The sequence below is a fragment of the Pelodiscus sinensis genome, chromosome 13 (assembly GCF_049634645.1).
Source record: "Pelodiscus sinensis isolate JC-2024 chromosome 13, ASM4963464v1, whole genome shotgun sequence".
Lineage (NCBI taxonomy): Eukaryota > Metazoa > Chordata > Testudines > Trionychidae > Pelodiscus > Pelodiscus sinensis.
In genome coordinates, this window is record NC_134723.1 from 17,870,635 (window position 1) to 17,898,586 (window position 27,952).

At 42.2% G+C, this 27,952-nt stretch overlaps 1 protein-coding gene across 1 annotated transcript; it reads left to right on the forward strand.

The window, feature by feature from the left end:
• Positions 1–326: 326 nt before the first annotated feature.
• CHMP1B (charged multivesicular body protein 1B) lies at positions 327–27,914 on the forward strand. The gene is made up of 8 exons (XM_075940781.1): positions 327–619; positions 5,721–5,818; positions 19,448–19,594; positions 23,308–23,376; positions 23,456–23,563; positions 24,298–24,341; positions 25,893–25,965; positions 27,704–27,914. Exons 1-8 carry the CDS (start codon positions 604–606, stop codon positions 27,746–27,748), a joined length of 600 nt encoding a protein of 199 aa, XP_075796896.1. The 5' UTR covers positions 327–603; the 3' UTR covers positions 27,749–27,914.
• Positions 27,915–27,952: the final 38 nt, after the last annotated feature.

Below are 27,952 nucleotides of genomic sequence, written 5' to 3' on the forward strand. Positions count from 1 at the left end.
GGGACACACTCGACATGACATCACAATCTACATCACACCCTATTTAGAAAATACAGGACGAACAGAAAGCTCAAATACGGGACTGTCCCATTCAAAGCCGGACACCTGGTAACCCCAGGCACTGGCTGGAGGGGGATAAAGGAGCTGGGGCCCCAAAGGCTTGCTATTAAAGCAGCTGTGAGCCGCACTGGCGGAGGCTCCGCCCCCCCACGCGCAGTACGTTTCGCGGCAGGCCAGGCAGGTGGCCGCGGAGTGTCAGGCTAGGATGGATCTTGCGCTCTCCCAACCCCTGTAGGGGGCGGGGGCGGCTCACTCGCATCCGGGGATCTCGGCTCCGCTCAGGCGTCTCCCCTCGGTGAGTTGCACCGCGGCGGCGCGCACGTTCCCCTCCTCCCTCGACCCCACGCCGCGCACGCGGAGCGCGCACGTTGCTGACGCTCCCTGCCGGCTGCCGTCGCGTAAGCGCTGGGTCCCGCCGCCTGCGCGAGACGCGGCTCAGGAGGGGAAGGCGGAAGTTGGTTCCCAAACAGCCGCTGAGGGCCGGAGAGCGCTGAGCTGCCACCCCGAGCCTCCCCCGCCGGCCGGGCCTGAGGAGCCGCCGTCATGTCCAACATGGAGAGTATCCTTTGGGCTGAAGGGCAAGACCTGGCGGGGAGGAGGCGCGGGCAGGGCCCCCGGGTGTCTGCAGTCCCTACCCCCCACAGGGGTCCTAGCAAGGGAAGACACCCCAACCCTGGGGGGAGGCCTCGCCAGGAGTGGGCCCGCCGGGGATGGTGAGGGGCCCCTCCCTGGGAGAACTCCCTCAGGGGAGGGGCCCCGTCGGGAGGGGGCTGCCCATTCCTCCCTGGGAGTGACGCTGCCGTTGAGCGACACATCAAACCCCTTTCCTCACCAGACCAGCGACGGGCAGGCACTGAGCGCTGCTGTTGGCTAGAATGTCAGTCTCCTCCACCTCGGGGATGGGCTGGCAGGATTGCAGGGAGCGGCCTGAGCCATGTGACACTTTCTAGGATCGCACAGCCCAGTGTTTTATTTCAGTTCAGTGTGAAAGCACAGTATTCATTCAAGCCTTGACAGGGGCTCAGACCATCTCCCTTTACCACATCAGGCCTGTTGGAGACGTGTCACAGTGGGGATGTCATAGCAAGTTTCATCCAGTTTTATTTTGATCTTGGGCTATGTGGGAAAGTGGAAGAGTCTGGAATGATGCATAATAGAAACTGGTAGTTTCCTTCTTGTAAGACCCGATGAAGGCAATAGCTGAAGTATAAATTGATCATCTTATGTTAGAACCATAACAGAAATTGTGTATTATTCTGTTCTTAGATACAGAGTATACATGGAAACAAGTGAATTATTCCAGTTTTGCAAGGAAAATAAACATGCTAAATGGGAGAAGGGAGGATTTCTTTTGTCATAAGAGAGCGAACTTCTTTGGGATTTTTCTTGTATTCATGAATGATACAAGCATTGCTGCCAAAACCTAGCTTCCCAAATGGGGGTAACATCTAGTTACTGCTGCAGGGATAATAGAAAGCTTTTTATCTAGAAGCAGGAATGTAAGATCCTGGTAAATTGGTTAACCAGTTAAACGTGATGTTTAACCAGTTAATGGATTAAAGAGGTGCATCCGCTGTGGACAAGACTGTTCCGGCTGCTCTGGAGTCCTTCTATCCATGATGGACCCTGCAGGGCTGGAGCATCTCCCTGCCCACAGTGAGCAGGGAGCTGCTCCAGTCTCTGCCAGTGAACTGGTAAACATCATCTATTACATATGATGTTTATGTGTTACACTTCTAGATAGGCATGTGAAAGGTTAAGTTTCCTCCCACTCTTTCTTAGCGGTGGGATGTGAAGAGGATGAAAGTTACTTTATTTATAAGAATCTATTTTCTTATGTTTTATAATGTTCGTAGTAAGAGATTGCTTATATTTAAACTTTCTCTTCCATTTGACCTTACTACTCTTCAGACTTCCTTTCCATTTTAAATCTGACTTGTTTTATGTAATTGGTCTGATCAGTATCTTATTGGCACTGTGTCTTAGTAAAGGTAGCTGTACATTCCCTCAATCCTGGAGTGAGTTGGGAGGGATCAGATCAATGACAATCCCTGGTGCAAACTTACATCTATCTGCCAGCAGCACCAAAGGTTTATTCTGTTAGCCAGAAATAGTATTCTAGTCATGCTTCTAAGCCAGAGTCTGTGACAGAGACGACATAGAGCCATCTATTCTAGCTTTATGTCAATTGGGGTTTTCTGCACACCACAGGAATTGTTACGTGGATGGGTCATCTGACTTGGAGGCCATAGCAGGGGCCAGAAACGAACCCTTTTTTTCCTCATAGTGGCAAGGAATCATGCTTAATATCCATTATAAACAAAAATATAATAAACTTTTCCTTGGTATATAAAATGATCTTACCTTTAATGCTATTCTGTATGTTTTGCTCAGCAGAATCTTGATCTGTAGTTTTAAGGATGTTGACAAGATGAAATGTTGGAACAGGTTTCCAAATAAATTATGGTGAATAGAAGAAGTATGATTTCATTTGAGTTACCATATATTGAGACCGATACATTTAAAGGTTGGAGCAAGTCTATGCTAGGGAATGAAAAATCTGTGAGGCAACAAATGATGCATTGTGCTATCCAACATAGAAACATTGAGTAACTGAGAGAGTTTAAAAATAAAATCCTTGTGTGTGTCACCATGACTCAAAGCCATTGATTTAAGGAAGTGATGTAATACTTTACATGGTTCTGATCATTACCTGAGCTGGATTGCAGTTGGCAACCTATAGATGAAATTCTTTATAGCCTGTTATCAGTCCCTAAGGCAGAACGGTCTAACTTGTGATATAGTTTACGGGCCAATGTAATATATTTAGTCCTGAGGGAGTTGAAAGACATGGTGACCTAGCTTTTACAGCCCAGAAAAATGAACACCAACAATTATTTCAGTATTGTGGGTACATTTTTCTTAAAAAAAAAAAAAAAAATAAAATAAAAAATACAGTGAGTTTGACAGTAAACCATACAGATAATTTGTTACTTTTTTTTTTCATCCAGCGCTTGGCTTCTTGCCCGCTGAAGGGCACTGAAGCTTAGCACTTCTTGCCCGTGGTAGGGTCAGCTGGGTTTGTGGCTCCAACTGGGGATGAGAAGCAGGGTGAAACTTCCTCTGGATGAAAGTAAGCAACGGCGCAGGTCATGGGTTCTCCACCTATATCTTAGGGTTTGCACACCAAACTTACACTCCTCTCTCTTACAAAAATGAGGCATTGTGGCAAAGTCAGTTCCTTTTTTTTTTTTTTTTTTTTTTTTTTTACTATTCACCTTCAAGCCAGGGTTTCACAAGCCAAAGTGTAGTGTGTATGATTTAAGGGGGGGGGGGGGGGGAATTCTACAGAAAATTCATTGCATAAATGTATTTTTTATTAACAATTAAAAGATTGTTCACTGCTGCTTGTGCCAACTAATGAGTATATATTAGGGCAGTAGTTCCCAACCTTTTTTTATACTGCGGACTGGCAAACTCATTCAAAAACTTTTGATGGACTGGCGTGGAGTCATTTGCATATTCATTAGAACAGCTTATTTGCATATTTTCACATTCATGATGGTAATTAATTTTAAGCAGTCCTATGTTATTTTGCATTGCATCTGTATGCACACAATGAATAACCCAGCATTTCTCCAGGTTTGCCCACTTTATGAGGGTCATTGTCTGTCTTCGCTTCCCTCCTGCCTCATTCCCTTTGCCTCAGGACACCTTCCCCTCCCCCCCCCGGCGTCTGGGCATTGGCCCCCAAGCAAGCTCCCACCTCCAGCCCATCAGCGCTGCCCAGGGTGAGCCCAACCCACCTCACTCTTCCCCTGCGATTGGCACCAAGCTCTTGTGCACCTGGCCCGTGACCCTGCACTGTCACTTATTGGCTTGAGTGGCTGGGCACTGCATGCACCCTGATGGAAAGGGAAGCAGAAGAGCAGCTTTTTGCCGCGACTGTCCAAGCTCACCAGGATCACACTGATGGGGCTGGTGCTCTCACCTATCCTCCCCTCCGTGGGTAGGCAGAAGCACAGCTGCTGCCACCACTGCTCCCCCCACCTCACAATTCCATGCATGAGTGGCAGCTGCGGGCCATAGAGATGCCTCAGTTTAGGGGCTTAGAAGGGCCCGTCAAGGAAGCGAAGACTGGTGGACTTTCGGTTCCGTGCATGCGCTCCACAGCTTGCTAATGCTGCTTTTCTGGATCTTGTGGAGCAGCCTGTGGCAGGTGGCATCTTCCCTGGGGCTGGGCCTGCTCCTGCGAGGCATGAGACACACGTATCTTCCGCTCTTTTCCCAATGCTGCTCGGCCCATATGCACATGCAGGCCCAGCAGAGACCCCTGGAGCACCCGCCCACTGTACCACTCACTGTGCACTTCTCCAGTGAGTGGGGTTGAGGCAGTGTGGCATGACCTGGTAGCATGCCGCGACCCAGCAAGCAGCTGTTTGCGGCCCACCACCAGTCCATGGACTGGCATTTGGGAACTGCTGTAGTAGGGTGGGAAACTACTTTGAATGAATACAAACATGGTTTCAGCAAAATCATTCTTTGCCTTCTAAAACGAAATGATTCGTCCTTCTAGAGTCTTAAATAAAACATTTGTTTATGCCAGAGGAAGTTTTATTTACTTATGATGATTTTTTATATTTGTAGGCTACATAAGGGCAGTGCTACTCCACTAAACAGTACATGACAAAATTGTCCATTGTTATCTAGTAAAAGTAAAGATTTATAACTGAAGGATGTTGTTGAAGCCTCATCTTGTCATGGCCAGGTGTTATAGCGCACATTGTGGTAAAATCTCTTATTTGTCTTCCTACCTGATATAGGGATGGATGAGGTGAAAAAGAATGACATGGTAGCTTTTAGGGATGTTAGTGTGTACTTGTTTACACGATTAACCGATAAGCCTGGGTGCATCGGTTTCACCCTCTTGTGGGCATGTCCTTCCTGTGTGCAAAATGTAATCGTTAAAAAAGTCAGTGGTTACATGTTTTCAAAAATAAATTTTTCACATCCCTAGTTGCTTTGTTTTTCATTTCAAATTTACTATAATTAAGATGACCATTTTTTATATGGGGGGGGAGGAGAGATGGGGAGTGTTTATGGCATCACAGAATTCCTTAACAGAAGGAAACATCTTCATAGAGTTTTAAAAGTTAAAACTGGATAGATGTCGTGTATGTATGTAGGGATGGCATTTCAGAAGTGTTTAGCATTGCAATGATTCTGTTCTGTTTGAAGTCCATGATAAAACTATCATTATCTTCAGATTCCTAGGGGTTCAGAATCATCCTACCTATATAGGCATACATTTGAAAGAACAGCATTCTTTATTCCTTTTAACTACTTAAATTGAGTTAATCAAATTAAGCTAATTTTGATTCCAAACATTAAAAAAATGTCCAAACTATGGCTTTTAAACTTTAGAACTAAGATGACAAAAGGAACAATGTGGACAATGAAAAATCAACAAGAGCAATCACAATAAAGTATCTTTTTGTTCAGTTTCAGTTTTATGCAAATTGAATGGCTGACCTACCAATATTAAAATTTGCAGAAGGAAATACAATATGCATGTAATAGGCTACTAAATCAAACGGAAAGTGACCTGTTCATATTTTCAGTATTTGTAATATTTTGTAGATCCTTAATATGCATTGCAGAACACCTATTTAACTTGAAGTTTGCTGCCAAAGAGCTCAGCAGGAATGCCAAAAAGTGTGATAAAGAAGAAAAGATTGAAAAGGCTAAAATTAAGAAGGTAAGTAATGAAAATAACGCATGCGTATCTACAGGTTGAACCTTTCTAGTTCAGAATTCTAGTCTTCTGGAATGATTTTAGTTAGCCAGATGTCCACTTTTCATGGGTATGGCCAAGTTTCCCATGGTCCCATAAAATTTGTTTACAGCCACTAGTCCTCGCTCTCTGTGTTCTGTGCTGTTATTTAGCTCTAATTTACCCCTAAAAGTTCTCTAACAGCCCAGTAATCAGTGGAATTGTTGGCAATGCTGCTAGACAATATTGACCTCCTGTGGTCCTGAAAATTCTCTTGTTCAGAACTGGTCAGGTCCCAAGGGTGCCGGACTAGAGAGGTTCAATCTGTACTTAATTTGTTTTCTTTTGTGCTAGGCAGGTTCTTAACTTGTATTTTGCTATAGTTTTCCAGCTGTGCATTGTAATAAAACATGAATGCAAGGGGGCTGGACTTGATGGCCTTCTAAGGTCTCTTCCAGCTCTATGAGTCTAAGAAATGTATGTAGATTGGCAATGTAATATTTCCTTTTGGGTGTAATGTATTTGCGACTCTTGTCAGAATATTTTTAATATTTTAAAATATTGTACATATTAACACTGGACTTGTCTTTAAAATATGTATACAGTGTTTTTGTAGTGCAATCACTTTTTCTTGACCATATTTCTCTAAATTATCTTAGATTCACACATTACTAAATGTGACATTAAAATTTTAAAAATAGGGTTCATATCTTTTTAGCTGTTTAAAAGTAGCCTGAAGTTTTTTAAAAAAAGGCAAAAAAATACATCAACTTCTGTGTGGTTTGATTCTCCTGGAGAACACATTGAGCGTCTTATGAGGACTCAGAGGTGTGTCAGACCTATTTGAGGTGCTAAGAGGGTTGAATTTTCTCCCAAGTGCATATTAAACATTGACATTAAATAGATCTTGAGGCAAGCTTTAAGCCATCAGGATAAAACTCAAAGCTTGGTTGTTCTGCTTTCAATCTCTTGTCTGATATCATAATACTAGTCATTTTCCAGTCCATAAAATTAGAGTGAGACGAGTTGAAGTTTAGACAAAAGGAATAATACAGGAGATATCTTTCAGGACTTCTTAATATTGTAAAGTAGCAAAAAGGGCACACACATATTTTTCCCATTTCTAACACCCCTTTAAAATGTTCATCATTCTAGTTGACTAGATGAATTCATTATTTTGGAAGTTATTTTTTCTTGTTTAAAGTACTGTGATAGCAGAAGGAAGCTCTTGTGACACACAAATTTCACTTAATCATCTGAAAGAGCAGTTTTGTATTTAAAATTCTCTCTCTGGTTTCTGATTGTATAATGGATTTATTCAGTATTGTACTAAATACTTTGTATTGTACTAAAGTCTTTCAAATTCATTTGGGAGCCAGAAGTTAAACTGGATTATTTTCTGGTATGGCTAGCTGAAGGCTTTGTTCATCATCATAGTACCTAAGCACCTTCCATCTAAAATCAATAAAGTTCTAAATGGACTTCAGGAAGTCTCTGGCACTTCTTCCATTTTGAGGTTAAAACCTCTGCTTATGGGTAGGATTTTTAATTTTGATTTTAAATAATTTCCTTTTTTAGGTTGATTTTTCTGAGGGTTTTACATTTATTTTTATTAGGCGGTGTGACATACTGGGGGTACCTTGCTGGTTTCTATGCTGGCTCTGTGGTAACCCCCCCTGGCTGCTGTCGGTACCACGGCCCAGCAAGACAGGGGATGAGTCATTATGCAAAGAGGGTCTCTTAACCTGTCTGACCAGCTACCCCCCAGGGAGAGAAACAAAGGACGGTGGAATGCTGCCCCTGGCTGGGGGGCAGAGCTGGAAGAGAGTTAGTTAGTCTCTGTCTGGGATCATGGAGGAAGCAGCCTAAGCAACAGGCTGCGGTTTTGGAAGCCGAGACTCCCCGCCCCATATCAAGGGGTGCTGAGGCATCCTAGGCCTGCCCTGGAACCAGATTACATCTGTGCTGTGCTGTATCCTGGAGAAGCAATAAACTCCCTCTATTCTACTGGCTGGTGAAGTCTGTTCGTGCCATTTCGGGGGTGCAGGAGGTGGGAAAACCCCAACGTGCCGTCACAGGCGGGTTTTTGGGTAGAAAGAGATGTCCGTATTGACTTCATATGGTTCATATGTTCAAAGAGGAAGATATTTTTAGTGCTTCCACAATTCCTATTTAGTCATTTATTGCTAACTAAATGCTGCCTCAATGTATATTACACAGATATGCCTGAAGGCAGAATTTGATCTTTCAGTTTGAATTTAGTTGTCAGTTCTGTTGGTTTTATAGGAATAATAAGGAATATAATTTAACTTGCTGTTTCATTGCTGCGGGACTGGCTTTTTTGTTGTTGCGAGACTTCTTTTGTCTCTACACAGAGACTTTCATTTCCCTGTTTGACACAGGTAACATGAATTATGAAAGCCAGTAACTTGATTTCTAGCTCTGCCTTTGTATTTTTCGCGGTGGTGGTTATCTCTCCACCCCTTCTTCCCCCTGTTCCCCCCCCCCCCCACATTTTGTACGAGGGTCTACTCACCCTAGCCTCAGAGCTCTTAACTGCAACATACTTGAGGCTTTGTCTACACTTTTAAAATTAAAGCGTAGCCATGGCAGCACTTTAAATTGAAAGTGTGGCCATGGCAGAAGCACTGAAAGAAAGTATATAAACCACATCCATGAGGAGAGAAGCTAACAACACTGGGTGCCTGTTTTAGGGATGTAAGCGACTAATTGACTAGTCAACAAGTCTCTTCCCTCCCTTGCTGCCCCTATCACAAAGAGACAGCAAGAGGGGGAAGTGAGGGGGTGCTGGAGGGAGCAGCTTAAAAGCCAGCTCCAGCTCCGTGGGAGAGAGCAGGGGCCCAGCAGCGGCCAACTTTGAAATGTACAAGAGTCCCCGCTGGGGCTCTTGTGAATTTTAAAGCAGAAATGCTGCATGGCACCTGAGGTCAGCGGGGGACTCAGAGTCCTGTGCTGGCCCCAGGCTCCATGCTGCTCTTCCTCTTTGAAATGAGCCAGAGCCCCTGCTGGGACTCTTGTATCTTTCAAAGTTGGCACGACATGTGGAGCATGGAGCCAGCAGGGAGTCCCCACTGGGCTCTTGTACATTTCAAAACGAAAGTGCCCACATGGAACCTAGGGTCAGCGGGGAGCTCCCTGCTGGCCACGGGCTATGGAGTGCCAACTTTGAAATGTGTAAGGGGGACTCCGAGTCCCCCGCTGACCCCAGGCTCCATGCGGCGCTTCCACTTTGAAATGCACAAAAGTCCCCGCTGGGGCACCACACAAAGTTTCAATCTTTGAAATGCACACAAGCCCCTTTTGGGGCTCTTGTACATTTCAAAGGTGGAACTTGAAAGTCCTTATCGACTAATCAAATAGTCAATGGAAATCCCATTGACTATTTGAATACTTAATCGAAATTTAATATCCCTAGCACTATAACTTGCGGCTCTTGAGTGGAGTGGTGGGTTTTTTTTCACATCCCTGGAGCAGAAAGTTACATTACAGCCAAGTGGCAGTATAAACTGAAATAAGAGGTGTTAACCAACACAGGCACACACCCCCAGCTCAGTAAGTTACAGAACAGTAAAGTGCTAGTATGAACCAGGCTAGTTAACTACTCTCCTTGTAGAGTTGGTTTACAGAGTGCTCGGAGATCTTGCTTCTCAGCACTGGTGCTGTGATCACACTTTCTGTTTAAAGAGCAAAGTTTTAGCCAGAGTGTGATATGTGATGAGTTCGGAAGCTGGATGCAGCAAGGCAGGTTGTTTATAAACAGAGGTAGGGTGATTAAGAGAACAAAAGGCTTGTGGTTAAATAAGCGAAAGATCATTTGATGATCCCAAAAGCATTTTCAAACACTCGAGTTAAAGATAGAAAACAAATGGGGAGAAGAAAATAGTGATGTCCTCTGGAGGTCTGTACTGGGACCAGTGCTGTTCAGTATGTTCTAAAATGATGTAAGAAAGGATAAATTGTGAGTTGGGTAAAATTTGCAGATGATAAAAAATTTCTTCAAGATAGTTAAGTCTAAAGCAGACTGCAAAGAATTTTAAAGGGATTTCACAAAACTGGGTAACTTGTAGAGCCCTGCAAATCCGCAGGTATTCGCATTCCACATCTGAAGATGTGGATGTGGATATCTGCAGCTTATTTTTTATGGATATTGTTCCGGACACAAGGATTGTTAGGAAGAGATGGGATCCACCTAACCAAGACAGGAAAGAGTATCTTCATGGGCAGGCTTGCAAACCTAGAGAGGAGGGCTTTAAACCAGGTCTGTTGGGGGATGGTGACCAAAGCCCTGATGTAAGGGAGTAAGTTGGACACTGGGAAGAATCGCAAGGAGGAACAAGCAACAAAGGAGGACCCCTGATTCAGATGGAGAAGGCAGGGTGATCAACTGGTTATCTAAGGTGTTTGTACACGAATGCGAGAAGCCTGGGCAACAAACAGGAAGAATTAGAAGCCCTAGCCCAGTTAAAGAACTATGATTTGATTGGAATAATGGAGATTTGGTGGGATGATTGTCATGGAAGTGTATAAACTGTTCAGGAAGAACAGGCGGAGGAGAAAAGGAGGAGGAGTTGCTTGTATGTTAGAGAGCAGTATGATTGCTCAGAACTCCATTACTTAGAGGGAGAACAGACTGTTGAGAATTTGTGGGCTAAATTTAGAAGCGGAAGCAACAGGGGTGATGTTGTGTTTCGTGTCTGCTATAGATGGCCGGATCAGGTGGATGAAGTAGACAAAGCTTTCTTTAGACCACTGAGAGAAGCTTCCAGATCACAGGCCCTGGTTCTCATGGGTGACTTCAATTACCCTGACATCTGTTGGGAGACCAATACAGCAGTATACAGACAGTATACAGGAAGTTTTTGGAGAATTTTGGGGATAACTTCTGATCCGGAATAGTCAGCATGGATTCACGAAGGGCAAGTCATACCTGACCAATCTGAATAGCTTCTGTGATGAGGTAACTGGCTCTGTGGATATAGGAGAGTCAGTGGATGTGATATACCTTGACTTTTGGTACGGTCTCCTACAATATTCTTGCCAGCAAGTTAAGGGGGTGTAGATTGGATAAATGGACTGTAAAATGGATAGAAAGGTGGCTAGACTGTTGGGCCTAACGGGTAGCGATCAGCAGCTTGATATCAGGTTGGCAGTCGGTTTCTAGTAGAGTGTCCCAAGGATCAGTTCTGGGACTGGTTTTGTTCAACATCTTTATTAATGACCTGGCTGAGGGGATGGATTACACCCTCAGCAAGTTCACAGATTACACTAACCTAGGGGGGAGAGGTAGATATGCTGGAGGGGAGAGATAGGGTCCAGAGTGACCTGGACAGATTAGAGGATTGGGCCAAAAGAAATCTGATGAGGTTCAACAAGGACAAGTGCAGAGTCCTGCACTTGGGGCGGAAGAATCCCAAGCATTGTTACAGGCTGGGGACTCAATTGCTAAGTAGCGGTTCAGCAGAAGAAGACCTGGGGATTACAGTGGGTGAGAAGCTGGATATGAGTCAACAGTGTGCCCTTGTAGCCAAAAAGGCTAATAGCATACTAGGGTGCATTAAGAGGAGCATTGCCAGCAGATCCAGAGAAGTGATTATTCCCCTTTATTAGGCTCTGGTGAGGCCACATCTGGACTATTGTGTCCAGTTCTGGGCCCCCCACTATAGAAAGGATGTGAACGCATTGGAGAGGATCCAGCGGAGGGTGATCAAAATGATTAGGGGCTGGAGCGCATTACCTATGAGGAGAGACTGAGGGATTTGGGTTTGTTTAGTCTGCAGAAGAGAAGAGTGAGAGGGGATTTGATACCAGCCTTCAACTTCCTGATGATAGTTTCCATAGAGGATGGAGAAAGGCTGTTCACAGTAGTGACAGATGGCAGAACAAGGAGCAATGGCCTGAAGTTACAGTGGGGGAGGTCTAGGTTGGATATTAGGAAAACCTATTCCACTAGAAGGGTGGTGAAGCACTGGAATGGGTTACCTAGGGAGGTGGTGGAATCTCCATCCCTAGAGGTATTTGTCTCCGCTTGACAAAGCCCTGGCTGGGTGGATTTAGTTGGGATTGGTCCTGCCTGGGGCAGGAGGCTGGACTTGATGATCTCCTGAGGTGTCTTCCTGCTCTATGATTCTATTTGGACTTAAAATTTTGACTGTAACTACTCAACACAACAGCAGACGAAATTCAGTATTGATAAATGCAGGTGGCAAAATATAATCCCAAATATACATAAAAATGATGGGGTTTAAATTAGCTGAGTTCATAAATAAAGAGATCTGAAAATATCTACTCCATGTCTAGTGGAAATCAAAAAACCTAAGAGAATATTAGGACTTATTGAGAAAGGGTGACCAGATCTGCACAGTTTACAATAAATGGGTGTACTATAGATTTATATATCAGAGGGGTCATGCATCTGACGAAGTGGGTCTTTGCCCACGAAAGCTTATGCTCCTACACTTCAGTTAGTCTATAAGGTGCCACAGGACTCCTCGTCGCTTTTATAGATTTATATAGATGCAATATATTTTCTATCTAATCCTTTCTCAAAAAAAGATATATTAGATTTGGAAAAGAAACAGAAAAGGTTAACAGCAATTATTAGGAGTATTGAACACATTCAAGATGAGGAGAGCTTAAAAAGACTCGGACTTTTCAGCTTGGAAAGGAGATGACTAAGGGGGAAATATGACAGAGGTATATAAAGTCATGAATCGTTTGGAAAGATTAGGAAGCGTTATTTACCCCTTCAAATAACACAAGAAGTAGGAGGCACTCAATGAAATTAATGGCCACAGATTTAAAACAAAAGAAAGTTTCTCTTTACAGTCAACCCGTGGAACTCTTTGACAGGGGATTTTGTGAAAGCCAAGATTATTGCATGGTTCAAAAAAGAACTAGATAATTCGTGGAGAATAGGTCCCTTAATGGGTGTTAGCCAGTGTGGGCAGGGATTAAGGATGTTAGATATCATGTAGTTGAATAGACATGTAACTGCATAAAATATTATCGGTTACACAACTATTCGATAGTCCCCAGGGGCTGGGCTTGCAGCCAGGGCCTCTATCATAGGCAGCAGTCTGGGGTCTGTGAGGGGAGCCACCTTAAAAACCAGCACCCCTGAGACTGGCTCCCTGCAGCCCCTCTGTACTGTAGTCTCTGATACAGAGGTAGCGGGGGACGAGGGGGAAGGTGGTATTTGGTAGGATTAACTAATAAACCATGGTTCTTTGAGTGATGTCCCCATGGGTGCTCCAGTGTAGATGGTGGACTCGTCCTGGCACTGCAGATCGGAGTTTTGAGCAGCAGTAGTCATCCAGACTGTCCATGCATGGCTGGTGCCTCAAGGTGTTCGCGCCCTTTTGCACACGAACACGGTCCGGCTCCCATCAGTTCCTCTCAACCATCCTTGGCTGCGGATGGAGCGAGCTCCTCTCTTCAACTTTGTCTAGTCAGAAAAAACAAAGAGAGTTGTTAGTTAGTTATCGTTTATATAATCAGTTTGTAGTTAATAATTATAGTCCTTAGTTCGTAGCGCATTTTTAAAAAAACACCTTCTTTATTGCTGACCCTTTTCAGGCCTAAACAAAAAAAAAAACCCAAACAGACTTAAGATCAAACCAAAGAGGACGGGTTCTCCCGGTTTTAAGAAGTGTGACACGTGTTGCGAACCCATGCTGGCCTCAGACAGCCATTCTTCATATATCCTGCTTGGGTGAGGCTCATGTGCCTCAGAAATGCTCTCACTGTTCGAAATTAACAGCAAGGGCCAGTGCAATAGGGAAATGCACCTCCGGATGATTGTGTTTGACAAGATGCTCCAGTCATTGGTCTTTGTGTCCATGGCTTCCGCAGACCCTGCTACCGTGCAAAAACAAAGTGCATTCTCTTGAGGATCAGTTCCGGCAAAAAAGATGTGGGCTTCACCAGCACATTCCCTCCTGCCAGTGCTGCTCAGCAGGGTGAACACCAGGGATAAGCCTGGGACGTCAGGCACCACCTCTTTGCATGCAAAGGTGGTTCCAGTCACAAAAACGAAAGAGACAGCACTTTCAGTGCCGATACCACGGACTCCGACAGCACTTAGATCGACGTCGGCACCAGCTGCCCCATCTGCCAAGACCCTGGTGCTGGCCACAGTGGCACCACTGGCACCTGCAGCTCTGGAGCCCAGGTCACAGTCCAACCTGGCACCGGAGAGGACTGATACTTTCTCGGTACTGAAGAAAGCCCCTGCAAAGACAGACATCCGAGCCCAAGTTCTATTTCTCCTATGTTGGCACTGGCACCTTCTCCAGCGGCACTGAGGTCACTGGTCCCACACACCCTTCAAGCAGAATGGCAGGCTTCTCCATACTCGCCACATCAAAAATCTCTATCCCTGTTCCCTGCGGCACCGCGGAGAGATTCTCGTCACTATTCGAGGTGCCTTGCTCTTTCCCTACCACCTTTGTCTAGGGTTCAGTAATACTCCCTCATTCATCCATGCTGTCACCACATGATGTGTATTGGGAAGAGCACAGGGGTGCATACTCTTCAAAACATTTCTCACGTAGGAGATCGCATTACCACTACAGTTATCGCAGCCGTACACCTTACTACTCCAGCTATTATCATCACCAACAGTTACGGTCTACAGAATGGCCCCCCTGTGGCGGTAGATCGCCCAGATATCTGCCTGCCTCTGTATTGCTGCAGGACCACTACCCTCTGCTACTGCCTTAGAGCTCATCATCCCAAACACATCACTCAGAACCCGAAGAAGAGCAAGTATTAGTTGCGAAGGAACAGCAACCTGACACTCCCCCATGGACCAATCATCATCTTCCCCTGACAAAGCTGTAATTCCAGGCGATGTATTGCCTCCTGAAGATCTGTGTAAGAGAGTTGCAATACGTCAGGAGGTGCAGTTGGTGGAGGTGCAGGATAAGGAGTACTGCCTCCTTAAAAATCTCCAGCCCCCCTCACCAGGCTAAAATAGAACTCCAGTTAGATGAGGCAATCATGGAGGCATTGAAGGAGATTTGGCAGACCCCTGCCTCTGCCCTACCGACAAACAGAAGAGTGGACAAGAAGTACTTTGTCCCATTGAAAGGGATGGAATATTTATTTACCTATCCCCTGCCCAATTTTTTAGTCAGAGACTCTGCGCAACACCGGTCCAAGGCTCCTCAGTATAAAAATGCTACAACTGAGAGAGATAGCAAAAGAATGGATATATTTGGGAGGAAAGTGTACTCTTCAGCGACACTGCTACTCCTTATTGCCAGTTACGTGGCACTTCTGTCGAATCACAATTTCGACAATTATACAAAACTGACAATGCTGACAAGTTGTTAATATGTGGATTGTTGTAAAGAGGCACCCTCTGTATATACAACAAAGAAGAGATATATTTTGTTCTGATATTTTGCTGTTTATGAAACTGTAATGAGGTATACCAGCTACCTGTTTTAATATTACTAGACATAGTATTCTTATTGAGTTCTGTTTGATTAAAAATTGGATACTTTATTTGTTTTGAAGGTTAGATGCTTGAGAGCAATGTAAGTCTAGAATGCTACTTCATCATATACTATTTCCTAGACTTACCTGTGTTGAAGCTCTGGGAGAGAGCTGAAAGTTTCAGACATATTTTCAAATGCATAGGACACAACATCTAGTTCAGTGGTTCCCAACCTATGTTCCACAGACTGCTGGTGATCTGTGATGGTACTGTACAGGGTCCACAGAAAGTTTAAAATAGAAATTAAAATAAATGTACAGTGTATAAAACTATTTACACATTTTAACATATGTGTATATTGTGTAATATATTAAATACTTAGTTTTGTGATCATGTTATGTGAATGTTACTCTGGTCTAACCTTTCAAAAGCTATTAGAGTGGTAGGAAGGGTTGATTTGGGCTAGGAAAAATGTATTTGTAGATTAATACAGAGACTGAAAAGAAAGGAACCGGGAGACTATTGTGGAACGTCAAGTTCCACTTCAAAACACAAAGTAAATGGAAAACATGAAAATAAAGTGATGTATACTTGAAGTTATGGTTTATATGGACTGGCAGTGAATCTGAGCCATATCTATTATGCTTACCCGGTAAGGTGGTACTGTCAAATGAGAACTTAAAACCAACTAATCTTCAGTGTCACATTGAAATGAAACATGGTGAATATGTTTCTAAGCCAATTGAATTTTTTGAGAACAAACTTAAAGAATTTAAGGAAAGTAAGAAATTAATCCATTAGGGTATGTCTACACTACCCTCCTAGTTCGAACTAGCGGGGTAATGTAGGCATACCACACTTGCAAATGAAGCCCGGGATTTGAATTTCCCTGGGCTTCATTTGCATAACCGGGAGCCGCCATTTTTAAAACCCCGCTGGTTCGAACCCCGTGCAGCGCGGCTACACGGGGCTCGAACTAGGTAGTTCGAACTAGGCTTCCTATTCCAAACTACCGGTACACCTCAAACTACCTAGTTCGAGCCCAGTGTAGCCGCTCTGCACGGGGTTCGAACCAGTGGGGTTTTAAAAATGGCGGCTCCCCGCTTATGCAAATGAAGGCCGGGAAATTCAAATCCTGGGCTTCATTTGCAAGTGCGGTATGCCTACATTACTCCGCTAGTTCGAACTAGCGGGGTAGTGTAGACATACCCTTACATAGTCACAGGCAGTGACAATGCTAAGACAATGGAAGCCTCTTAGCGGGTGGCTCAGCTCCTTAGTGAGGACAGGAAAACCACACACCATTGGAGAAGAATTGATATTACCCACAGCAAAGGAGATGGTGAGTGCAATGCTCAGAGACAAGGCTGGCAAACAGATTGGTTTAATTTCTCTCTCAAGAAACACAGTTCAGCACAGAATTGCCAAAATGGCTCAGAATGTTAACAAACAACTAGCTGAGAAAGTGCAGAAAAGTCACTTCAATTCTTTGCAAATTGATGTCAACGGATATCACAAACCATTCAAACCTCCTGTCAGTCATCAGTTATGACTACAACAGACAAGTCCGAGAGGACTTCTCTTGCAAATCTTTGCGCACACTAAGGATGTTAAATTGCAATTCATTGACTAGTCAATGGAATTTCCATTGACTACTTGATTAGTCCATTGGCACTTCCACATTTCTCCTTTGAAATGTACATGAGTCCCCGCTGGAGCTGTTGTACATTTCAAAGGAGGAATGCGGAAATCCGCGTACAGCCCGGGGCCAATGGGAAGTCCCGCTGACTCCGGGCTGCACACGGGTGCCTACTGTGAAATGTACAAGAGTCCCCAGCAGGGGCTTTTGTGCATTTCAAAGCCATGGAGCCTGGGGTCAGCGGGGGACTCGGATTCCCCTGCTGACCCTGGGCTCCATGCTGCATTGCATGCCGTATGGACCCTGGGTTCCATGTGTCACTTCCCTGGAACCCGGGCTGATCCCGGTGACCCCGCTGTCCCCAGCTGACCCCAGGCTTCACGCTCGGCAGTACAGCTGATCCCGGCGGCGTTTTAAAAGGTCAGTGCCGCATAGCTGAACCAGGGATCAGATGTGCGGCAGCAGCTCCGTGAAGCTCGGGGTCAGCTGACTCAGTCCTGGCTCAGTTCTGCGGCGCTGCTGCTTTGAAGTACTCCTCTCCCCGCCCCCCACCTTTGCTGCCTCTATATTATATTATAGAGGCAGCAAGGGGGCGGGGAGAACCGACTAGTCCTGAACATAACTAGCCCACACCCCCAACAGGTGAGGCTATTTTTGAGGTGTTGAGTGATTTCATGAGGGAACATGATATTGACTGGTCAGAATGTGTGGGGATCAGTACTGATGGAGCTCATGCAATGACTGGGCCAGTACACTGGAGTAATCACTTGAGTTAAAGCATTGGCACCCTTAGTGCTAGTTGTAAAAAAAAAAAAAAAAAAAAAAAACGTGCTGACCTAACGATAGTTTTGGACGAGTCGGTGAAGATTGTCAGTTTCATCAAGCCGCATCCATTGAATTCAAGACTACTTGCTGCTTTGTGTGGTGAGATGGCCAGTGATCACAGCTAACAACTTCTTCACAGGGAAGTTTGCTGCCTTTTGAGAGGAAAGGTTCTCGTGTCTGTTTGAATTGTGTGATTAAGTGAGGATTTTTTTGCTATACCATCATTTTGAACTTTCTCATCACCTTATTGAGTTTCTTTGGCTAGCTAAATTGGCTTATTTAGCTGATATCTTCATCTACCTAAATGGACTTAATCTAAGTCTACAGGGAAAAGCTGTGACCATCTTCCATGCCCATGAAAAAATTGGTGCTATGATCAAGAAATTAGGCCCCAAGAAATTAGGGACATCGTGACTTGATCAGTCCAACTATGATTCTTTCCCAAATCTGTCCTATTTTTTGGCTAGCTCAGAAATGCAACTCATACATAAGGTAAAATGTGAAATCAGAGATTCAAAATCTCAAAAGACAGCTGTGTGAGTACTTTCCTGTACCAATATAAACAATAATTGGATCAGAAACTCGTTTGTGGACCTCGATACTGACATGAACACAAGTTTGAAATCCCAAGAATTCAAATTTGACATTCCGAATCTCACTGAACTATCATGTGACACCTTGTTGATGCTTGTCTTCAAACAAAAGCCCCATGTCTTACTATTGGCTATAAATTGTTACTCAGTGTTCAGAACTTTCTTACAAGGCTGCAAAATACCTGATGCCTTTTCCAACAACTTATGTTTGTGAGATTGGATTTCCAGTGTTGGTTATATTAAAATCGTTGGTTGTATTTAAAATCGAAGTACCAGAGCCGACTGAATGTGGAATCAGCCTTAGGCTGAGACTGTCATCAATCCAACCAATATCTACATTCTGTCATCTACACTACAGCATCAGCCACTTTGTTAAGCAAGTAAAGTACAGGGTGTCTACGCTGAAATGTAACAACTTTGAAGCATTATAATTTTTTATGTATGAATGTGAGATGGTTGAATCTTGCACAGGTACCGCATCGTGTATATATAAGTTTCTATCTCTATGTTCTTCTGAGTTTCAGATTGACATCTGCGGCGTTAGACAATGTGTGGAGGGAAATTGAGGATCAGTGTGACATCATCTGTGCTAGGAATGCTGCATATGTTGAATGTGTACCTTAATGTACCCTAATAACGTGTACCCATTTACCAAATGTAACTTAAGCATATTACCTATGAATTGTGTACATATTCTTATGTTTGCATTATTCAGTACAAATATATGGCACCTCAAAGTTGTTATATTTCAATGTGGATATCCTGTAGTATTTCTCAATACTACTAATTTGTTTAGATAACATGAACTATTATACATTTCAAATAATTATCAAGTAATGGAATGTTTGAAAACAGCTCTATTATTAATAGTTTGAAAAGGGGTCTGTATGCTCAAAACATTTGGCAGGCACTGATCTAGTTTACATGTGAGTTATTTAGAATCTTTCCATTGACTTCAGTAGGAGTTGAATTGGACCTTGGCTTAACTTTTGAAAGTATAAGGGCTTTTTTGAATGATAATTATGAATTATTTGAGGGATAATTATGAATTATGAGTAATTATTGCTAGAGATGATTTGCTTTTATTTAAACAGGCAATCCAGAAGGGTAATACTGAAGTTGCAAGAATACATGCAGAAAATGCAATCCGACAGAAGAATCAGGCAATCAATTTTTTGCGCATGAGTGCCAGGGTAGATGCTGTAGCAGCAAGAGTTCAAACGGCAGTAACAATGGGCAAGGTAAGCATATTTTCATACTTCCATGTATAAACGCTCTAGACAGCTAAAACCTAGATTCTCCTTTAAACTGTTTCAATTCTATCCCTAAAACAGTGGGGCTGTGTCTAGACTGGCCAGTTTTTCCAGAAAATCAGCCACTTTTCCGGAAAAACTTGCCAGCTATATACACTGTCCGCTTGAATTTCCGCAAAAGCACTGACTTCCTGCTGTGAGAAATCAGTGCTTCTTGCGGAAATACTATTCTGCTCCCGTTCAGGCAAAAGTTCCTTTTGCGCAAAACTTTTGCACAAAAGGGCCACTGTAGACAGCTCAGATTTGTTTTCTGCAAAAAAGCCCCAATCGCGAAAATGGCGATCGGGACTTTTTTGTGGTAAAGCGCGTCTAGATTGGCACGGACGCTTTTCTGCAAAAAGTTCTTTTGCGGAAAAGCATCCGTGCCAATCTAGACGCTCTGTTCCGAAAATGCTTTTAATGGAAAACCTTTCCGTTAAAAGCATTTCTGGAAAATCATGCCAATCTAGACGCAGCCTGAATGAATAAGATTACTGGAATGACTTCAGCTGTGGTGCACAATCAACTAAATTGTGTAGGAAGCATTGGTTATGAAAGTTATGAATTAATTAGTTGACCTAATGCCACTATCCTTCATGTGTAGTGCCCTGCCTCATTTACTGCCATACCAAATGTGTAACAGACTATGAAATCTAGTCTTTTATGTGCATTTATTCTATACCATACAGATTTTAAGGGAGAGACCATTGTTTCTCAACTTGGGGGTTATGACAGAAAAAGGAGATGGGAGGGACACAAAGTTATTCGGAGCAGGGTGGCTGGAGAGCACTGGCTGTTGGCTGGGTACTGCGGTATGAAGGCAGCAGTGCAGATAAGGATGGCAATACCATACCATGCCACTGTGATTCTTGCATTGCTGCCTTCAGAACTGAATGGCCAGAGTGTGGCAGCTACTGATCAAGGGCCAAGTTATGAAAGCAGCAGTGCAGAAGTAAGGGTGGCAAAACCATACAGTAACATCCTTACTTCTTGTGCTGCTGGTCATGGTGGTTCTGCCATAAGTTCTGGATTCCTGTTCACCAGCTGCTGCTCTCTGGCCACCCAGCTCTGAAGGCAGCATGGCCACCAGCAGTCATGAAGAAATGAGGATAGCCGTACCACAACCCCTCCATAATAACCTTCTGAACCTTCCTCCACCTCCTTTGGTCAGGACCCCCACAATTACAACACTGTGAAACTTCAAATTTAAATATCTGAAATAATGAAATTTATTATTTTAATATCAAATTGACCAAAATAGACTGTGAATTTGGTAGGGCCTTACTTATGTGGTACTGATGTCATTGTTGCATGTCACTTATAGTACTTACAGGAGACAAATGTTTCCTGTTGGCTAACCAATGTATCCTACTTTAAATCAGTGTCTCGACTCAAAATTTTTTAAATATAAAACCCTTTCAGTCTACAAGTAGGTGTATTTGAGTAATTACTTTCTTGTGGGTTTCCAAAAAGACCTATAGAAAGTATTTCTGCTATAAATTATGAAAAATAGATATGTAACAATACTTTATAATCTTCTGGACAATAGTACACTTGTCTTTAATCGTCCTGGCTCACAGTGACCTGTCTAGTGTCCACATTTTTTAATATACTTTCAAGGCTATTGCTGCAGACCTGTTACTTTAGTTTGAGCTTATTAAATCACATTTGGGTAGGAAATCCAAGGATATCATAGGAAGCAAAGATGTTACAGAAACATGAAACTATTATTGTAGGCCTGAAAAGCTTCTTTAAAAATCAATTTTATAAAGCTTCATGGCCTTGTTTGTAGTGGTCTTTGTTTTTAGTGCATCCTGTCATATTAGTTTAGATAGAATATATGGGCTCAAAGAGTTAAAGGCGTTAACATGACCTTAAAAGTTTCAGGGGTAGCTGAATTAGTCTGTATCTTTAAAAAAGCAGTTAAAAAATGAATAGTCCTATAGCATATTAGAAACTAACAAAAATATAGTTAGTATCATGAGCTTTCATGGGCACTTCTTCAGATGACAACATTGTTTTCTGCAGGACCACTCGTTTTTTTTACCCCTTTTTTAACATGACTTTGTAACTGTCCAATATTGAATGGTGTTAAATAGAGTTTGGGATTTGGTATAAAAGGAACTTCACCTGATTAATACCACACCATTACCTTTAACCCTGTCCCTTACTCCCTCCTTCCCCCTCCCTGTTGTAAAGATACAGAAAGGTAGGAAAAACAACTGAAGCATTTGAAATGAAAGGTATTAAGTAAGGCTTTAGTTTAATGTGTCTTGTTTCCTTTTCCTGTGTCTAGAAAGTTTTTGAAAAGAAAATCCCTTTGTTGGACAGTCTTTTAGATGGTTAGGGTTTTTAAGATTGTGGTAACTGTCCTTTTTGGGAAAAGAGAAGTTTCTTGAGAGGGGCTGGTGCTAAAGCTGTTGTTGCTCTTAGTCTGCTCCTTCTTTAAGATGAAACAAGAAAAGCACATATGGAAAACAAAAGAGCACTGAAGATAGAAAATGCAGCTTCTGTTTCTGGTGTTGACTTTTGCTTGTATCCTTGTTACTGGAGAAACACAAGCACTGTCTAACGTCTTAGAAGCCACATTCAGGCCTTGAAAGCTTGTACCAGCAGTGGGCTATTCTAGGGCATCACATTTAGCTGCCTCTTTCTGGTTGCAGACTTACAGCAGTGTTGTGAAATATACAACCTTGATCACTTAGCCAGAATCTTATTGGATAGAAGGAAAAAGGAGGCTAGAAAAGTGAAGCTATAAGATAGTGAAGGAAAAGAGATAGGAGTCAGGAGCTGAGAAGCGACAGTGTCTCACATCCAAGGTGGCATTTGGAAGTCAGCTGGAAGCAGTGCTGGTGACGATGCCATCTGGGTCCCTAAATATCTGACCTAATGTGGGAGCCCAGTGGTGTGACAGTGGATTTTGGACTCCTAAGAGACAATGAGTGTGACAGCCATAATGGTAAAGTTAGTTCCTTCCCTTTCTCTCGTCTTTGTCAGCCAGTGTCCACATTCCTCATGTCCCCAAGTCTCTCTTTGATGCTCTGAAGGAATCAATGACTGGGATAGCTTGTTTCCTTATTGTTTTGATCACCACTTAAGTCTAATTTCCAATTCAACACTGATTTCTTTTTTTGCCAAGTATGAATTTAACACAGACCTTGAATAATATTAGTAGGCCTTTTTGTTTAGACTAACTCAGCTTTTGGTCTCCCTTTTACATCTTTTACCTTCAACATCCATTGTTATAGGTTGTTGTGACGTTCTGAATTTTTACCCACTTTCTCACAGTTACAACCAGGGTAGGTAGGCTTACTAGCCCCCAGTCGTAACTCAAACAAGCTTATCTAGGTTTCAGTTCCCAGTTATTTGTGAAATGTCTTAGTCATAGAGATTGAGCCACGATCGTGTTTTACAGCTAAACTGTAAAATTCTGAAAAAATATCGTTTATTGTAAAAAAACCTGACAGACCCTTAAATAGCTGTATAAACACCACTACTACAGAGCTGTAACAATTCTTTAGATACAGAACATGAGAACAAACAAGTCTACTTAAACAGAATGGATTAACCAAACTAATTATGTTCCTTATGCGTTTTGGGTTTTTTTATGTTAGGTTTATATCTTTTACGTATTGTGGGTTTTTTTTGTTTTTGTTTTTCAGGTAACAAAATCAATGGCAGGAGTAGTTAAATCTATGGATGCTACATTGAAGAGCATGAACTTGGAAAAGGTAGATATAAATTTAACTATTTGGAACTCGGAGGTATACATGCAGTTTTTTTAGTTTGATAATATTTATTTATCTGCAGATATCTGCCCTAATGGACAAATTTGAGCACCAGTTTGAAACATTAGATGTTCAGACGCAACAGATGGAAGACACAATGAGTAACACAACTACATTAACAACACCACAAGTAAGAATAATTGATATTGCAATTAATAACTATCATATTAATCAGCTGTGCACAGATGATGTCATTTCTTCTATTCCTTCTGGCTTCTGAAAGATGTTACAGGAGTTGAGGAATTTTTCAATTTAACCTGCTACCTTGTGAACAAAAGAATAGTTTGAGCTGCTAATGTAAATGTTATGCATACTATCAAACCCCCATCTTATGTGTTGGGGTGCTATTCTAGTATGAAATTGTCAGCCTTTCCTTAGAAATGTATGGAACTTTGATTAAATTTTAATACACATTTTTAGTTTAAAAAAGCATACCAATGTCAGCTGTATCACAATTAAAAAAATGGTTCCAAAGAGTAAAAAGTTTTTGTTCTAAGAATTATATAAAGAAGTCGACTTTGGGAGAAGATGCTTTCTGTGCCCTAATTTCAAAATAGTGATGACTATGGTAACATTTCTGTTAGGATATTAAAGTGATGTGATTTGTACATAAAAGATTAGACTTAATTGTATCTGGAAATATTACAGATTGGCAGTTAAACTGGGAGAATTGATTTGCATGACATAGTATAAGATTATTCTTAATTCTTATAGCTCCCTCTGGTGGTAAAGTACTATAAATGTTCAAAATCCACAGATGCTCCAGTATAAGACAGTAGAATTTTTGCTTATTTCAAATTGTACTATTAATCTTGTTTTTAAATATAATAGAAACTGACTCATTTTTTATTTCTTGTGCTATAGAACCAAGTGGATACACTTCTACAGGAAATGGCGGATGAAGCAGGGTGAGTATAATATAAATGAGTAGTAGTAGTATTTGTGTATTTTAGGGGCAGTTGCATCTGGACTTTGTATTTGATTTTAATTAAATTACCCTCATATTTCCCTCACTTTAAATGTGCTACTCTTGTGCAGCTAAATAATCAAGTGGCTGTATATATGCTGTGCTTTCACTTCTGGATATTGTGATTCAAATCTTCTTGAGTGAAAATAGATTGAGATTATAAACCACCATGTAGTGTTTGCATGATTATTTATGATAAAGTCTAGAACTAGAGCAGTTTATTTCTATAATTTAAAAAGCACTTCAAAGACAGGGACCATACTGAAATAGCTAAACCTATTTAGGGTAGGAATGTGAACAACTCGTAGCTCCCACGCCTCCAACTTGCTGCCTCTATCAGAAAGAGGCAGCAAAGGGGCATGGAAGAGAAGGGGGGGGGGTGCTTCAAAGCATGGAATCTGGGGTCAGCTGGAGACTCCCTCACTGATTCCGGGCTCCCTGTGGCACTGCCCCTTTGAAACACCACATGGAGCATGGGGCCACCAAGGGACTACTTGAGTCCCCCGCTGGCCCCATGCTCCCCATAGCGCTTTAGCCTCACCTTTGAAGTGTAGCAATAGCCCTGGGGCAAATTGCATCAACTATTTGATTAGCCAATTAATCTAAATTTAACACCCCTAATTTATGGTGTGTTTCATGTATATGAATAGGTTCAACTCTTTGAGCATGATCCATTTTTTATTGTGATCTTATAATAGAAATGAGTGGGGGGCAAGGCTATATAATATATTAAGTACAGATGTTTAATAATATTGTGTTGTCTGCGTTTATTAAGGCAGCAAGGATCATTTATTTTAATTTACAAAATGTTTGAGCCCAGGATATTTCAACTAGATAATCAGTCAACTCTGCTTTTACTCTCTCTCGTCAATTTTGAGCTGAGGATATTGCCAATGATGGCAGGGGACTAAACTTGATGACCCAGGAGGTTCCTTTTAGTCCATTGCCCGATGTGCTAATTACACGCCTTTCTTGTCGTCTTTGTAAGGAGTTGGTGTTACTGCTTCACTGCCATTAGCACACTGGCCCATAGGCATGAAAACATCATCCCTGCTTGTGGACTGGGCTTTGTTGTGGATTTGGGAGGGACAGAGAATTAGTGCACCGTACTACCTCTGCGGGGATATGTACAGTTACCTTCATTTAATGTATTTTGGATTCAAATTCTGATGTAGCATTTCATACCGTCTCTCCAATCTGAGACTTGCTTAACCCATTGATACTATTCAAAAGCATCCCCAGGAACCAGAAACTTTGCTAATCATCTCAGCAATTATTGCTGTTAACTTTGACAAACTCTTTGCTTAGTGATCACCCCACTTTCCTGATCAAGCCTGCCTAATTAACTGACATACAAAGTATTAGGTTGTGCTTAAGACTCTGGTGCCTGCATACTGCACAGAATGCCATTTGTGAACTGCTTACACTCTGCTGTGGCCTGTTGCCATATTGATATTCATGATATATATTTGTTTTGTGTTTTCAATTGTAGCCTTGATCTGAACATGGAACTGCCCCAGGGGCAAATGGGTTCTGTTGGCACAAGTGTTGCTTCCACAGAGCAGGTAAATATTGCTTTGTAACTTTTCTAATAGATCATATATCACATTTATTTATAAGGTTTCAGAGGGGTAGCCAAGTTAGTCTGTAACAGGAAAAACGTAAACAACAAATAGTCTGGTAGCTTTAAAGACTAACAAAACATGTAGATGGTATCATGCGCTTTCGTGGGCACAGCCCACTTCTTCAGATGACTGGAGGGTTGGATGTCTGGAACTAGTCATCTGAAGAAGTGGGCTGTGCCCACGAAAGCGCATAATACCATCTACATGTTTTGTTAGTCTTTAAAGCTACCAGACTATTTGTTGTTTACGTTTTTTCTTATTTAAAAAGGTTACTGTTGTACATGAAATTTTAATACTGAAATTTATTTGCAAACCTCTAGGACCATATAATACATTAGTTTTATATTTAACAAAATAAGTGCAATGTGTAAGTAAAACTAGTTGTGCACATACTTTTAACTTTTCCTCTGTCGCTATCTCAGGGCCATCCTGTGCATACATTGCATCAGATCCTTTTCTCTTGCTAAGATCCCCTACGCTCCTGAAGTGATGCATAGGGGCCTTACGCTAGCTCTGAATGAGAAGCTCAGGATTCCTTTGACACTAGGCAAAACTTCAGCAGAAGTAACAGCTGTGTCAGTTTTAACACCACTTGCTTCCCCTGACCTGGTGAAGAAAGATTTGAGACTTTAGTTCTAGAGTAATGTGCATTAGTGAATAACCCTTTAGGGAACTATTTTAGACAAATCATGTTAAAGGAGAAGTTCCAGCCTGCACTAAGGTCTCATTTGATCACTGGTTCTGGAAGTGGCAGAGGTACAAGGTGGTTTGGAGCCACCATTCTACTTCCATTTCTCATCTGTGCTGAACTTGTGCTTGGTTCATTTGAGGATGCAACTAAGAGTGTATCTACACAACAGGACTTAACTCAAAATAAGCTACACAAATGGAGCCACATCAATTGCATAGCTTATTTCAAAATAAGTGTCCACACAGCACTTATTTTGCAATAAAGCACTCTTCCTCCAACTTCCCTTACTGCTTGTACAATGGGGGTTACAGGAGTCGGAGTATCTTGACAATATTTTGACATTTCAAAATAACTGCCTGCTGTGTAGATATGGACTAAGTTGTTTTGAAATAATGCTAGCTAATTCAAAATAAAGTTGCTGTGTAGACGTCATTCATGCTTAAATTTGACTCTCTACATATGGGCCTTAACAAAGATGCTAACTACCTTACCCAGTACAATGATAGCTTCCCCAATTATCACCCCTAATATCATTATCTCATAGACACTAACCTCCCCCTTTCCCTCCTCCCCCACGTTCTAAAATCTGATTTGTCAATTTTATGCGTGTTCATTTTTTTTTTTATTTTATCCCTTTGGTATATATGGTCATGCCAATTTTCTTCCACAACTTGATCTGAGGAAGTGAGTCTGGCCCATGAAAGCTCATCGCCTAATAAACCATCTTGTTAGTCTTTAAAGTGCTGCATAGTCGTCCTGTCTTTTGTTTCAGCAAGACCAGACTAACACGGCTACATCTCTAGTACTTAAATGACGGTTACAGTTCAGTCAATTAATACTTGTCTCCTAGAAATACAAATTCTTATCTGGCTCTTGTTTGTTTTGCTTACTAATGTGTTTGTGGTGTGAATGATAGTGCAAGTCTTATGTATTAGCTTTTAAAAAGTAAAATACAAAATAATTTTTTTTTATTCTGACATTCTGCAGGATGAGCTGTCTCAGAGACTGGCCCGTCTACGAGATCAAGTTTAACTTAAGTAATCAAAGCTGCGATTCTCTGTATATGCTTCCAAAGCAGTCACACTGTATATATCTTGCGCTGTATGCCGTGTGCTCTGGGTGTCAAAATATTTGTACTATATGATACTTCACTTTTGGCTTGCTATCCTTTCTAAATACATTAAGAAATTCAAAAGTATCACAGCCTTTTGATGTTTTTCTAGTTCTGTATAGTAC